The sequence below is a fragment of the Microtus oregoni genome, unplaced genomic scaffold (assembly GCF_018167655.1).
Source record: "Microtus oregoni isolate MIOR12 unplaced genomic scaffold, Mior012 000058F_ref0000040, whole genome shotgun sequence".
NCBI lineage: Eukaryota > Metazoa > Chordata > Mammalia > Rodentia > Cricetidae > Microtus > Microtus oregoni.
In genome coordinates, this window is record NW_024543834.1 from 290,389 (window position 1) to 304,876 (window position 14,488).

Below are 14,488 nucleotides of genomic sequence, written 5' to 3' on the forward strand. Positions count from 1 at the left end.
CGGATGGGACCCTTCAGTTAGGGTGCTTTTCATCTTGACACTGCTGTCGCTACTCCAAGTCATGTGAAATCGAGGTCCCTAGTTCACGCCTATGCCTGCCCCTAACCCAGACTTTCAAGCAAGTAACCCCGAGTCTCTGGGTCGGTACAGTATGCAAGTCTCATTCAGTCGTCTGTGAAGATGCAATTGTCTATGATACATCAGTATTAAGTAAGTCTGGGTACATTTTAAAAAGACAACAGAAGTTTCTTTATCTTATTTTTGGATTTTATTATATGTATGCATTGACTGGCTGCATGTATGTATTGTACACCACATGTATGCCTGGTACCTGAGGAAGCCAGAAGGGGAAGTTAGCTCTCTTGGAACTGGAGTCACAGGCAGTTTTGAGCCACCTTGTGGGTGCTGGGAACTGAACCCAAGTCCTCTGCAAGTGCTCTTAGCCATCTGTCCAGCCCCAAGGTTTCCTTTTAGCCCAGAAAGTAGGTAATTTATTGGAAGTTATCCTACTGTTCCTGACACCTTTGCGTGGCCACTGATATTTCACACGTTACACTTCCTTTAGAACACTGGGTCGGGGCTTTACGCCCTCTCATAGGTCACCACTGCAGATCCAAAGCAGAAAGATGCAGGACCAGGCGAGCTCTCAGATGGGCCAGTTTCCATGGGACTACAGAGGTCAGGACTTGTCAGATGTCAACACAGAGTCAAAGGCTGTGGATAAGACCTTGCAGATTGCTTGGGCTTGCTCCTGCATTGTACAAAGAGAAACACTGCTGCAAATATGATCAAAACAAAGTGCACAGGATTCTCAAGGAAATGGACAAAAAGACAGAGTGAGAACAGAGATAATACATCTCTCTGGAAACTACCTGACTTTCCCGAATTCCTCATTACTTCCCCTGAAATCTACAGCACCTGCCCAGCCCGTGAACATTCCTGAGATGGGCAGACAGTAATGGCTGCTACTAAGCCCTGAGCCTGAGAGGATGGCGGCTCAGGAGTGGAGGGAGCCCCGACCCAGCCCGGGTCAGTGTAGCTTGCTCGGCAGGAGCAGTACCCAGCCTGAGTAGCTGCTGACCCAGGGTTTACTCCTGCTTGCTGATGACCACTTGGGAGAACCTTTGCAAGCTGTGGGAGAGTCACAGTCACCGTGTCACCTGCTGAACAAGAACAAGATGTCTCACCAGGCTGTTGCACTGGTAAACCCACAGGCTGTATTCTTCATTGCTTGCATCTGTGGTCTTGAGTGCCAGCAAGCTCTTCCCGGCTCCTAGGCCATCGTCGTAGCACACCATCCGGATGATTAAATACAGGGCATGCCTATGCAGAACACCCTGTGGAAATCACAAGGCCTTCAGAAAGCTGGGACATGGCTGCCAGCGTTTCGCAGTTCTCAGAAAACACATTTTCCCCATGTAAAGGGCACTGGGAGGCTTGAAAAGACGGGTCCGTAGATCTGGGAGAAAGAACTACACAGCTTCCCAGCCCAAGGGACCCTGGTATGCCTAGTTATGGGGTGGCTTGCTCTCGGGATCCCATTTTCCTGTTTAGACCCAGAGAAATAGGAACAAGGTCAGCTATACTGTCCTCACCTCTGGCCTCCACGTCAACCAGCAGCTACTTTCAAATGACATGGAGTCCCTACATGACACACACTGGTGCCTGCACATATGTGGGAAATACAAAAGAAGCCCCTGCTGTCCCTAAGGAATAGGCAGAGCTTAACACCAGCAACCACCCAGGACCCGGGAGACCCAGGTCCAAGTGCACCCTGAAAGGCTAGGGCTCCCGGTTCCCTAGAACGGGCGCTGCACTTACATGCTGATCTGTGGTTGAGACTTTTATGCCATACTTCGAAACGCCCAGAATAAACTCCTCCTCCAGGGGAACAAAAGGCAACTTTCCATCTTGCTGCAGAGTGGAAATAAATCACAGTGCACACATTAAAATGGCACAGTCCCCTCAAGTTTGATTAGTTGCTTCTGGTCTCTGGTTGTCACAGCCTTGGGCCCTTTAGGGTTCCGTCTACACAAGCATTTCCCCCAAATTCAGATCGATCCTCTCTGTACTTTTCTGTCCTTTGTGATGTAAACCCTAATGATAAATGGAGATCCTAGCCACAGATCCTGGTGACATTAAAATACTTGCACTATTAAACCAGGAATGTTGGCACAAGCTTTTAGTCCCAGCACTCAGGAGGCAGAGGTAGGAGGATTTTGTGAGTTCAAGGCCAGCCCGGTACGCAGTTTCAGGACAGCCAGGACTGTGTGTGTGCCTTGTCTTAAAAGAAGCAAAATTTACACTATTTAGATTTACAGATCCTCAAAGCTCATCTTCACGTCAGCACAAGGAGTGAGGAGGAAGTTGGGTAGGGGGGGGGGGGGGGGACACATGGTGTTTTCTGACTGCTGCGATACATCTTGCTAGCTAAGGATCCCAGGGCTCCAGGTGACAAGCTGTTGATGAGTTAACAAAGCTCAGAGAGTCATCTATCAGCAGGATGAGCTCTTGAGAAACAAAGCAGCGGTGATAACCGATCATACCCATCAGCCGGCCCCATCTACCTAAGAATGCTGCCTAATTTGTCTTCTCTCAAGAAGATATTGCTGGCAGATAATAGGTGTTCTGCATTGCAAATGCTTTTGTGGAGTTGATGAATTACAGTAATTGAGCCATGGCCAGATGCCTCAATTCCTGGCCCTCTGAGTATCTGTAATGCCTTGCCAATCATTCTCACAGATCTCAGACTCAAAATAATGCGGCTATCAATAATGGCGCTTTATCAAATAAAAGCTCTGCAGTGGATGAGCCATCCGGCCATTCTCAAAGAACGGAGGGAGCGCTAATGTAATTTTGAACATCTTTCGTATAACAGAGTACTTGTCACTTAGGCTGTTTGAATGACCATATTCCAAGTCTTATGCAGTGATAAGAACAGGCTCTATCAAAAGTTCTGCTAAATTGCAAATTAGAGTCACTATTTTTCCTTGTAAGTACCTTTCTTTATGGCTACAAAGATAGGAGTCAGTAGGCCCAGTCTCTGTGACTAAGAGACTTTGGGTTCTCTGTGTTGTCCTGGATGTTCTGGGGCTCTTCCTATACAAACCATGATGGCCTTGAACTCACAGAGATCCACCTGTCTCTGCCTCCTGAAGTGTAAAGTTATGAGTATAGATCTCATATTTATATATTTATTTTGGGGTTTCTGAGACAGGGCTTCTCTGTGGAATAGTCTTAGCTGCCCTGGAACTAGCTCTTGTAGACCAGGCTGGCATCAAACTCATAGAGATCTGCCTGCCTCTGCCTCCCAAGTGTTGGGATTAAAGGTGTGCGCTACCACTGCCCAGCATAATTTTATTTTATAAACAGTATGGTGCTACCTTAATTTTGCTACATGTAGAATTTTGTAAGATATATATATATATATATATATATATATATATAATTACAAGATATCTATCTATCAATGTATGTGGGTGTTTTGCCTGCATGTATGTATATGTGCCATGAGCATGCAGTACCTGGGGAAGCCAGAAGAGAGGGTTGGTCCTCTGGAGCTGCAGTTAAGGTGGCTGTGAGTGCCATCTTGGTCCTGGAACAGAACCTGGGACCTCTGCGGAAGCAGCCAGAGCTTTTAGCCACCAAGCTACCTCTCCAGCTCTATGATAATTTTTGTATTTTTATTTTCCTGACCTGAGTACATTTTTGAAGCCCCTCTCACCTTAATTCTTGTAGAAATGGATTATAAAAAAATGAGACACATGCTGGGCTTGGTAGTACACACCTTTAATCCCAGCATTCAGGAGGTAGAGGCAGTTGGATCTCTGAGTTCAAGGCCCGTCTGATCTAGAGTTCCAGGACAGCCAGAACTACAGAAAGTAACTATCTGGAAAAAACAAAACAATAACAACTAAAGATATTTTTGGTCCATGACATGAGTTTTTAAATCAGTGAAACCATTTCAGTAGAGAAAGGCTTTGACAGATTGTTTTAGAAGAATCTATCGTCCAAGCAGTGAGCACAATCAGTTCTTCAGTAAACCAGGAGCCAGGTCAACCAGATAATGTAAAGTTTTAAGCCTGGGTAAAGAAACTTTCCCCCATGCGGCTCCATGTCAGGGCACCTTGCACAGTCTAAGACTCAAAGCTGCCCCAGGATGAGCGCCAGGCTCCAGCCACAGATGGTGAGCACCGTGCAGTGGACCCAGGGAAACATTCTCCTTCAACATACGTTCAGCACCAGCACAGCCAGAGGCTTCCACTGGAGTCAGGTTTTGTTCTGTCACTCACCTGGGCGACATCTATGTAGTTTATCAGGTCTAGTGGTCCTTGGAGACTCTTCCCCTGAGACAGGTCCAGTTTCTCGATGGCACCAACATACTTTATTCGAAACTCGGCACACGTGTCTAAACTGTTGCTTTGTCCTAAGATTATAATAGAAACGAACAACAGTGCCTACTTTACAGAAGGTTTTCTCTTTTTAGAAGATTTCTTTTGATTTTACTTGTGCAGGTGCTTTACCTGCAAAGGCCAGAAAAGGGGAACGGATCCCCTGGACATGGAGTTGCAGACAGTTGTAAGCTGCCATATAGTACCTGGGAATCAAACCAGGGCCCTCTGCAAAAGCAGCCAGTGCTCTTAGCCTCTGAGCCATCCCTGGCCCGTTTCAAACAAACCAATTTTGAAACAAACTCCCTCTGTTCACCAGGATGGCTCAGAAGCACAGAGAGCTGCCTGTCCCAGCCTCTCAGAGTGCTGGGATTAAAGGCGTACACCACCACCAAGTTAGCTTTTTGTTTTTTTTAACTGGCTTTCGAAGCAGGGTCTTAACCGTCTAGCTCTGGCTAGCCTGGAACTTACTATGTAGACCAAGCTGGCCTCAAACTCATAGAGATTCACCTGCCTCTAAGCACTGGGATTAAAAGTGGGCACTTCCATGCCTGCGTCTGCACCCAGCTTCTTAGCTACTAGTTTCTAAATGGAAGATTTCTTGGTATAACAGGGAGGAACTTAAAATTTTATTAACACTCTTTCCTCAGCGATCGACTGATATAGAAAAGCCTCAATGACTAGGGCAAATAAATACTGATAACCTTCATTTCAAAATGAGTAAAAATTTAAAAGTCAATTAGATAGGAAATGCTACCTTATAATATATAACTACTACTTTGGATTCCTTCTACTTTATTTCATGATTCAGGACGCCTGCTCTATCATTCAGATCTATATATTTAAACATGTATATATAAGATAAAGTCAGAAGTCCCGTAACAGAAGGAAACAAACTCTAGCTAGTTCGGAAACTCCCACCAACCACTTGTGACACCTGCCATGCTAAGGAAGTGCAGTGCAATTATGTTTACTCTGTTTGTGTATGGAAACAATGCCAACCTCTTGACACCCGGAGGTCAAGATAATGACTTCTATGTGACAACATTAGTTTAGGTGTAGTGAGAATGAATGCGCTGTACTTCCAATTACCAGCTATTTATAGAGCTCGATTAGGAGTCTCTTAATTTCTAAGGTGCTACCAATTTCATGCGGCTGTGTCTGGGACAAATGGCCTCATTTGCCTGTGTCAGCTGTCATCTCAGTGAGGGTCTCTGGAGGCAGCCTTTGAGGTTAGTGGGTCCTAAACCCTTCGCCACTAACACCTGCCCAATCTCTAAAACCATTTAAGACCAAATATAATTCAGTCTCTGCTACCTATTAAAAGGCGGTTTTAAAACTGCTAAGTCCTTGGCCCAGATGCTTTCAAATGCTTGCTCTCAGATGCACTGAGGACACTTTGTCTGCGTGCCTTTGGCAGGCTCCTACCACACAGCCCTTCCCCTGTCTCACCAAGTCTGAACTGCCCAGAAGTGGCAAGGGGAGAAAAACCAGGAAAGGAGACCTAGCTCTGCCACACAGAGCCACGAGAATAAACACAAGGTCAGCCATCAGGTCACCCGGCCCTCATACCTGAGCTTTTGGTGGAGTCTGTATCAAGGCTGGTGACAGTGCTGGATCTTGAAAGACCCCCAAGGCTGGAATCCACAGACTGAGAAGAAACACAGTAAGACGTATGTATGTCTTCTCTGATGCAAGTTCTTACTAAGCTGAGCTGACACAGTATCTGGTCAAGTGTTCAAGCAGACTGACTGCAGCTGAAGACATTTTCCACAGCAACACATGACACATGACTGCTCTGGAAACCACGTGACAACAGATATACATGTGGTCAGCATCTTCAGTTTAGGGCTCAGCCACTAGCTCCCCTCTCTGACTCTGCCTTATACTCGGAGCCTCTGCTGTCCTGTTATTTCCATGGAACCTCAAAAGAACCCCTGTGTAGAAAGCCAGCCGGTGAGCAACGTCCCTGTCCAGCTCTGAGAGAAACCGAATGTCCCCGTTCCTAATCTGGTCCTATGCAATTATCCCCCTAGTTTCTGGCTGCAGCAGGCTCGCGGTTGTCAGACAGCATGGCTGTAGATGTAAACAGAACAACAAAACGGCATGTTTGGTTCCACCGGACTCCACTGTTGGTGTCACTGTGTCTTTAGAAAAGGCGCTCGGGGAAAGCCTGATTTAGAAGGTGTGTGCTCCATAAATCCGCTGGTACTGCCAGGCAGCCTTCAGTCTCTGGTCCATAGGACTTAACTGAGCTTGCTGTGAGAGGCTGTTAAGTGCACAACGAACCCTAGACTCCGGGAGATCTCACCCCTCAGTGCCTGCAATTTCTATCTTTTAAAGATAATATTTTATGAGCTGCTGAAATGGTACAGCTTTTCTAGAGGACCTGAGTTCAGTTCCCAGCACCCACAGCAACTCAGAACCATTGCTCCAGTCTCTGGGTTCCAGTGCCTTCTTTTAGACTTTGTAGGCAGCCACACTCCCCTGCATATAACTCCCCATTTATACAGAGATAACTAAAATTAAATCTTGAAAAAATAATTAAAAATTATAGTCAGGCATTTTGGCCCATGCATGTAATTCCCGCACATGGGAGGGGAGGATCAGGAGAGGAAGGTTATGCTGCAGGGCTCCTTGCTGTGAGTATGAGGCCAGCCTGAGCTACCTGGGACCCTATCTGCAGGAGGAGGAGTAGAAAAGAGGCTGCATGCAAGTCACTGAGGTAAGGGCACTTGCTGCCCAAGTCTGACAACCTGAGTTCAGTCCCTACACAGTAGAAGCTGTGATATGAACAGAAATGCCCCCCACAGATGCATGTGTTTGAATTCTTGGCCCATAGGGAGTGGAACTGTTAGGAGACGTGGCCTTGTTGGAGGAAGTGTGTCACTGTGGAGGCAGGCTTTGCGGTCTCCTATGCTCAAGCTACAATCAGCACACAGTTCACTTCCTGTTGCCTGCAGAGCAAAGATGTAGAATTCTCAGCTCTTTCTCCAGTACCATGTCTGTCTGCCTGCATGCCACCATGCTCCCTGCCATGATGACAATGGACTAAACCTCTGAACTGTAAGCCAATCCCAATTAAATGTTTTCCTTTATAAGAGTTGCCATGGTCATGGTGTCTCTTCACAGCAATAGAAACTCTAACTGGGACAGAAGCCTAGATCTAATTCCTGCCAACTGTTCCTCTGACCTCCACATGTGTGCTGAGGCACACACTCACCTCAATCTCTCAAACAAAAAGTTTAAAAAGTATTTTTTTAAAAAAATATTAAATCAGTGTGTTTTAATGATACCACACATAGCTTTAGTCCCATTTAGTTGAATGAATTTAAGAATTTCAGAAAATTACCAAAATAATAAAGTTTGAGCAAACACAGAGTGTCAGGTAAGGTGATGACTTGGGTCCTGGCATTGCCAGCACTCTGCCCAGAGCCAATTAGGAGTGCTGCCCTCAGCGCTCTGTGCCTCTGACCGCCCTCTTCTCTAACCTTGCTCTTTGTGCTGATTTCACTGCTCTGGGAACTGCTGCTGCTGTGCCGCTTCTTGCCTTTGCGAAACATCTTTCACCATAGCTTGATCCCAAGATGACGCCCTGGAGGAAGAAGTGTTTCCAGTGCTGTCAAGAAAAGCAACATCAGCCCGGTGGAGGCGCACGTGCCTTCAATTCCAGCACTCGGTAGGCAGAGGCAGGCGAATCTCTGAGTTTGAGGCCAGCCTGGTCTATACAGTGAGTTATAGGCCAGCCAGGGCTACATAGATCGGGTCTCCAAAACAAAACAAAAAAAAGCAAACAGAAGGAAAATCAGCAACAGATCATGTTCCACACAGCACAGACAGAAACCATCAGCCTTTCCAGGCCTGTGGATATGTTCGCCTTACTTCCCTCGGGTGCTGCTCTGGGAATGTGGCTTTGTGGTTCAGCACTTGCCCAGCAATGTGTGAGAACCTGGCTCACTCCCTATTGCTCCCTTAAAGACTTACAGAAGGCAAGGAGAGTTAGAGTGCCTGCCGCCTGCTAGAGGACCTGATTTCGGTTCCCAGCACTGACCTCAGGTGGCTCAGAACCACTGCAGTCCTAGCTCCGGAAGAACCAGTGTACTTTTCTGGTCTCTGATGTTTAACTGCATACCTATTGTGTATACACACAAAGGACACATACACATTAAATACATACATATATGCATACATAAAATTTACAAAAAACCAGGGTAGCAGAGTTGGCTCAACGGTGAAGAGCAGTTGCTGAGTTCAGCTCCCAGCACCCATACGGCAGCTCACAAAAGTCCACAACTCCAGTTCCAGGGAATCCAATGCCTTTTTCTGGCCTCAGGCACCAGGCACACATGTGGCTCATATACATACATTACAGGCAAAACACTAATACACATAAAAACAAGTAATTATTTTAAAAATTTACAAAATGTGAACAAACAAAAAACCCTGTCAGCAGTCATAGCTGAAAAGTACTTTTTTTCTCAGACAAACACACATCACCCAGTTCTCAAAGATCCAGATAGATGCCTTACTTTTCAGTTGATTCAGAATGACGAAAATAAAACATATGACACATTATCAACCAAGATACTGAGATCCAGTGACCTCAGGTACTTGGGAGAGTGGCAGGGTAAGAGCATCTGCACATCCTAGATGAAGACTGTGCCAACACTCACACACACACACACACACACACACACACACACACTCATGCCCCTAGTATTGTGAGACATGGTCTCTCAGGCTAAGCTGGCCTTGAACTCAATGTATGACCTAGGATGATCCTGAACTCCTGATTCTTCCACCTCTGCAGAGATCTAGGATGTAGAGATTATAGGCATGCACCACCACACCCCTTGAGACAGAATCTTGCTGTGTAGCCCAGGCTAAACTTAAACTCATGATCCTCTTGTCGGAGCTTCCCAAGGGCTGGGGTGACAGGCAGGGACTACATTTCATGCCTGAAATGTGCCCTTTTCTTTCCATAGAGAAAGGCCTTTAAGTAAAAATCCAACATAAAAAGCACTCCTAAGAGTCAGCTCCTCACCTCCCTGCACCCAGAAAAAGCAGGAGCTTAAGGAAGGTGGGTACAGTCTACATTTTATAGATGAGGGAGTCCTGACCCGATTTTCAACTCAGAATTTTTGAGGAAGACAATCCTAATACATTTTGCCTAAAACTGATCTCGATAGATCATGTTTTACCAGAACCAAACACTTACTTGGTGTTGTTCTCCAAGGTCCTGCACACAGCGATTTGTACAGCAGCTCCCCTTCCCCTGATATGCCCAGTCCCTTCCAGGCTGAAGAGCGGACCTGGCAGAGGGAGGAAACAGGTAGTGGGTAGAGGACCCAAGTCAGGCTCAGAGCTTCTGCTTGTTCTTGTAGCACCCACTCTCCACCCACCTTCTGGGCTCCTTGCCATGGCAGCCTGCACCTGAGCCTTTGGTCAGCCTTGCACCCAAGCTCCTTCTCAATGCTCACTTTATTTGTAGCAAGAAGGGCTGACTCGTTCACTCAGTCCTGAGTGGGCACTGTGGTGGTTCCAACAGACATGGCGCTCTTAGGAGGTGTGGCCTTGTTGGAAGAAGTGCTTCATTTGGAGGCGGACTTTGAGGACTCCTATGCTTAAGATACCACTCAGTGTTACAGACCATTTCCTGTTGCCTGCAAGACGTAGGACTCTACCATATTTCTCCAGCACCATGTCTGCCTGTATGTCGCCATGTCCATCATGATGATAATGGGCTGAACCTCTGAACTGTAAGCAAGCCACCCTAATTAAATGTTTTCCTTTATATGAGTTGCCGTCGTCATGGTGTCTCTTCATAGCAACAGAAACCCAAAGACAGGTAACAAGCACCTAGGTGCTGGGGACTCATGGCACAAGGACAAAGCTGACCCAGGAGTGTGTGTGTGTGGGGGGGGTGTTCATTTTTAGTGGGAATGAGTAGATCAATAAGAAAAATCCAACTATTGGAGAACAATAATTCCCATGAGGAAAACTGAATGTGAAAAGGCTGTTGACTCCGGGGCAGAAGTTGCCGCACAGGATGGCTCCATGCACAAAGACGCCTGTAGGGAGGGGCTGACAGCAGGAGCCCCTATTCCCAGGCCTGCGCCCACCTAGGTTAACCCAGTGGCAGAAAGCACCACGGAGTGTCCGTGACAGTGAAATTGTTGCTTGGTGACATCCGTAGGTGCATTATATTTAGTGCAGACCTCTTGGTATCTACAGAGGATCCGTTCCATAACTGCACCAAATGCCTATAACCCACACGCACACACCCTGCCCTGCACCACACCCTGCCCTGCACCAAATGCCTATAACCCACACGCACACACCCTGCCCTTGCACTTTACGTCACTTCTAAATTATTTAGTGTAACTAGGCAAGCACGCACCACTGAGCTGAACCTCAGCTTATATCTAATGTAAATGCTACAGAACTAGCTGTTATGATGTATTATTTAGAAAATAACGGTAAGGGGAAGGCTCCGCTTATTTGGTACAATGGGATGTCGGTCTTGCTTTCACCATGCAGCTTTAAAACTGGCACAGAGCCGGGCAGTGGTGGTGCATGCCTTTAATCCAGCACTTGGGAGGCAGAGGCAGGTGGATCTCTTTGAGTTTGACGCCAACCTTGTCTACAGAGAGAGTTCCAAGTCAGCCAAGGCTGCTACACTGAGAAACCTTGTCTTGAAAAACCAAGAACAAATAAATGAAATCTGGTTCTATTGTTTGTAGAATCCTGAAGTGTACCCACAAACCCTTGGCAATGATTTGGATATCATGAAAACTTACTTCCCAGCATCAATCCCAGAACTCGAGGGGGAAAGATTATTGGTTAGTCTTTGGTATCTCCTGCTATTCTGGATGCATGTACTTAAGCAAATTACTCTTGGTTCTAAGTTATTCACATATAAAAATGAGCCTGGGGATGCTGTGTCAGCTGGGTGTTACACAGGTTCACCAAATGCAAAACTGTCAAAGACTGAGCATCCCACCCTCCCTCCAGACATGCTCCTCCCTCGTCTCTCCTACTCAGGCAATTAAGCCATCACTGATAGAAGCCAGAAAGTCACCAGTCCCTCCTTGATCTTCAGCCCCCACATCCAATTAAGCACACGGGTCCCAGAGTGCACAGCAGAGCAGAGCTCTCTGCCTCGGCTCTGTAACCAGCCCCACATCTTTGCAGGATTAATGGCATTCTTTGCAACATGAAGGTGATGAATCCTCAATCTACAGAAAATGCCCAAGTACACAATCTGACACATTTAAGGAACCCACAAAGATACTTTGTAGATAAGATGTCTTTACCTTAAAAACAAAAACAAACAAAACACTGCATAGGAGTAGGGTCCCCCTGGAGCTGGTGTTAAGCCACTGGATATGGGTGCTTGGAACTCAGCAAGAGCAGTAGAGGCTGGTAACCACTGAGCCAGCTCTTAGGATAAATGATCGTGTCCTACAGGACTGGACTGCCCCCACAGTTTAGCCAAATCAATGGCAAAGACTTCCTTCAAATACAAGTCAGAGAGCCTGCAGGAAAGCGTTCACTGGCTCCTCACATTAAGGGACTAACGAAGGTCAGATCTCTCTGGCAAGACACTCAAGGCTCTCCACCCACTTTTAAGCTTGTCTTCCACAAGCTGCTACACACTCACTTCATCCCTCAGGAACGCGAAGCACTGCGCTCCCCATGTGCTCTTAGGCTGTGCTCCAACCTTTCCTCCCACAGAACTTATTTCATAAGCCTCCTGGCAGCTACTTGCCTCTCACAACTTACTTCAGGCCTCTTCTAAGAAAGCCTTCCTTGGACGTCCAGGTTGGACTAAAGGACCCACAGCTTGAATGCACATCAGATCACTGTATTTTAAAAAATGCCATACTTCTACTGAAAACTCTCACTCTCAACGAACTAGTCCAAGGCGGGGCTGGGGTTGTTCTCGGTGGATAGATAAGCTAGCGGAGGGTACCGAGTATTGACTTGGGAGGTGATTATCCAAAACACAACAAGTACTAAACATCCAGCATCGCCAAAAGCACGCTCTAGAAACTGCTAGCCCTCCCTCCCGCCCAGGAGGAGCAGCCGGGGTCCGCCCGGGTCATCTGTGCCTTCAGCGTAGTGGGAACGCCCAGCTGCGTGCACAGGAGGCAGCCGAGCCAGAGATGCAATAACTCGCCCCACAACACAAAGTTAACTTGGGGCCCCAGGCACGAGCAGGCTTCCAAAGCTCTCTGCACACACGCCTCGCACAAGTGAGGATGGAGACAGCCAACCCCAACCCCAGTGTCGGGGTGCAGCAGCAGTGACAGGGAGGCCTCAGGGCCCTCTCGCTGAGCCTGGTCCTCGGGGAGGCAGGCGGCGGACCTGTCACGGGAACGCGGGTCCCTCCCTGACCCGGGCACCGAGGCTCCTCTTCCTTCTCCCGCTTGGCACTCAGTCGGTGTCTCTGCCTCGGGATGTGGGGTGGGGACGGCGGGCTCCGGGGGACCCCACCCAGGGGGACCCCACCCACCCGCGCCGCCCGGCCCAGTTCTCACCTCGCCGCCTGGGCTCGTCCTCGGGCCTCCGGCGCCTCGCGGGGTGTGGGATGGTTCGGCAGCGGCGGCCGGTCTGGCGGCTCCTCCAGTTCGGAATCCAGCTCCGGCTTTGCCACTTCTCCTGCCCCGGTCCGCTAGGCCACGCCCCAGTTCTGCGCAGGCGCAGTCCTTAGGCGTTCCTAAAGGCGCGGAAAGGGGAACCTGCGGAACCGCTGTCTCCGACCGGAAGTTGACAAGACGAGCCCAGCTCTGGGCGCAAGAGCGCGCCGGAAGTTGTGTGTTGGTGGTCGGGGGTTTTTCTTCCTTTGGTTCGCCGTGGCTGTGTTTTCAGTTTAGAGACGGCGGCAACGGGTTCCTGGTCCACGCTGCTCCTGAGACTGCCAGGATGTCCGCGATTCCTGCAGAGGAGAGCGACCAGCTGCTGATCCGACCCCTGTAAGGGACGAGCTAGCGAGGGAGCCTAGCCCCCGGATGTGGGAGAGCCAGGAGGGGTCGCCGCGGAGGCAGCTGCGGGCCCGGTCTCCCAGGCTCACGGGGTTTGGAGAATGTTGATCGAGGGGCTTGCTAGGTTGAATGTCATTTTACTTTTCCTTCAGTCCCAGGGGAGGGTATGTCGGAGTTGAAAAGAAAAGAAAAACCAGGTCGTTGGGCGCTTTCATAGAGAAGGGTTTGCCAATTAACACAAGCCTGGATCTCGCACAGGGAACCGACAGGTAGAGGAGGGCAGTGCAAGGGAGACCTGCGTCTGTTTAATGATCTCCAGACCCCACGTGCGCTCAGATGGCCGGGGTAATAAAGACGTGGTTTGTGCATTCAGAGCTCAGACCTGAGCAGAAGGCGGGAGGAAAATGCAGAGGAGAAAGCATAGTTGTCACGAAGGGAAAGTGAGCGCTCCGTTACCGTAAAAGTCTGGTTTTAGTGGAAAGGGCTTTCAGCGTTCTGGAATGCTGGCAGAGAATTGCCTCACGCCTGGAAAGGTCAAGAACGTACTGGTGCAGAGGAGCGATTTGACTCCACACACGATTATCGTTCAGTTTTAGATACTAGCTAGCACCACATGAATGTGTACATTTTTCAAAAGAGAGAAACCAGGCCGGGCGGTGGTGGCGCACGCCTTTAATCCCAGCACTTGGGAGGCAGAGGCAGGCGGATCTTTGTGAGTTCGAGACCAGCCTGGTCTACAAGAGCTAGTTCCAGGACAGGCTCCAAAACCACAGAGAAACCCTGTCTCGAAAAACTTAAAAAAAAAAAAAAAGAGAGAGAGAGAAACCAGATCCTTTATCCATTCATTCGGCGAGATTTACTGAAGCTGGGCGGTGGTAGTGCAAGCCTTTAATTCCAGTACTCAGGAGGCCGAGGCAGGCGAATCAATGTGAGTTCGAGACCAGCCTGGTCTACAGAGCGAGTTCGAGGACAGGCTCCAAAGCTACACAGAGAAACCCTGTCTCAAAAAACAAAACAAACCAGGGGGAAAAAAAACTACTGAGCGCTTACCAATGATTGCACGCAAGTGTCCGTGCCGTTCCCCTATATACACTAATCAAGTATCAGATA

At 48.3% G+C, this 14,488-nt stretch overlaps 2 protein-coding genes across 3 annotated transcripts in view; one reads left to right on the forward strand and one right to left on the reverse strand.

Annotated features, from left to right (window-relative positions):
• Positions 1-339: 339 nt before the first annotated feature.
• On the reverse strand, positions 340-12,983 carry LOC121438892 (integrin beta-1-binding protein 1-like). Of its 2 annotated transcripts, none has more exons than XM_041639376.1 (8): positions 12,935-12,983; positions 9,610-9,703; positions 7,883-8,010; positions 5,964-6,042; positions 4,293-4,426; positions 1,822-1,914; positions 1,188-1,337; positions 340-751 (listed from the first exon to the last, which is right to left on the reverse strand). In XM_041639376.1, exons 3-8 carry the CDS (start codon positions 7,952-7,954, stop codon positions 680-682), a joined length of 600 nt encoding a protein of 199 aa, XP_041495310.1. In that variant the 5' UTR covers positions 7,955-8,010; positions 9,610-9,703; positions 12,935-12,983; the 3' UTR covers positions 340-679. The 2 variants fall into 2 exon arrangements, with proteins under 2 accessions (XP_041495310.1, XP_041495311.1); XM_041639377.1 differs by having other exon boundaries at positions 7,883-7,986; positions 12,935-12,953.
• Positions 12,984-13,181: 198 nt separating this feature from the next.
• LOC121438890 (cleavage and polyadenylation specificity factor subunit 3) overlaps positions 13,182-14,488 on the forward strand; it is a 31,603-nt gene continuing 30,296 nt past the window's right edge. Inside the window, exon 1 of the mRNA XM_041639375.1 lies at positions 13,182-13,369. Coding sequence (XP_041495309.1) covers positions 13,320-13,369 — 50 coding nt within the window. The 5' untranslated portion in view covers positions 13,182-13,319. The remainder of the gene's footprint in view (positions 13,370-14,488) is intronic.

Coding starts and splice junctions, on each gene's coding strand:
- LOC121438892 (XM_041639376.1), bottom strand. CDS start 7,954: ATGTTTCGCAAAGGCAAGAAGCGGCACAGCAGCAGCAGTTCCCAGAGC. Junction 6,043..7,882: donor AAATCAGCACAAAGAGCAAG/GTTAGAGAAGAG, acceptor GTTTCTTCTCAG/TCTGTGGATTCCAGCCTTGG. Junction 4,427..5,963: donor AGACTCCACCAAAAGCTCAG/GTATGAGGGCCG, acceptor TTATAATCTTAG/GACAAAGCAACAGTTTAGAC.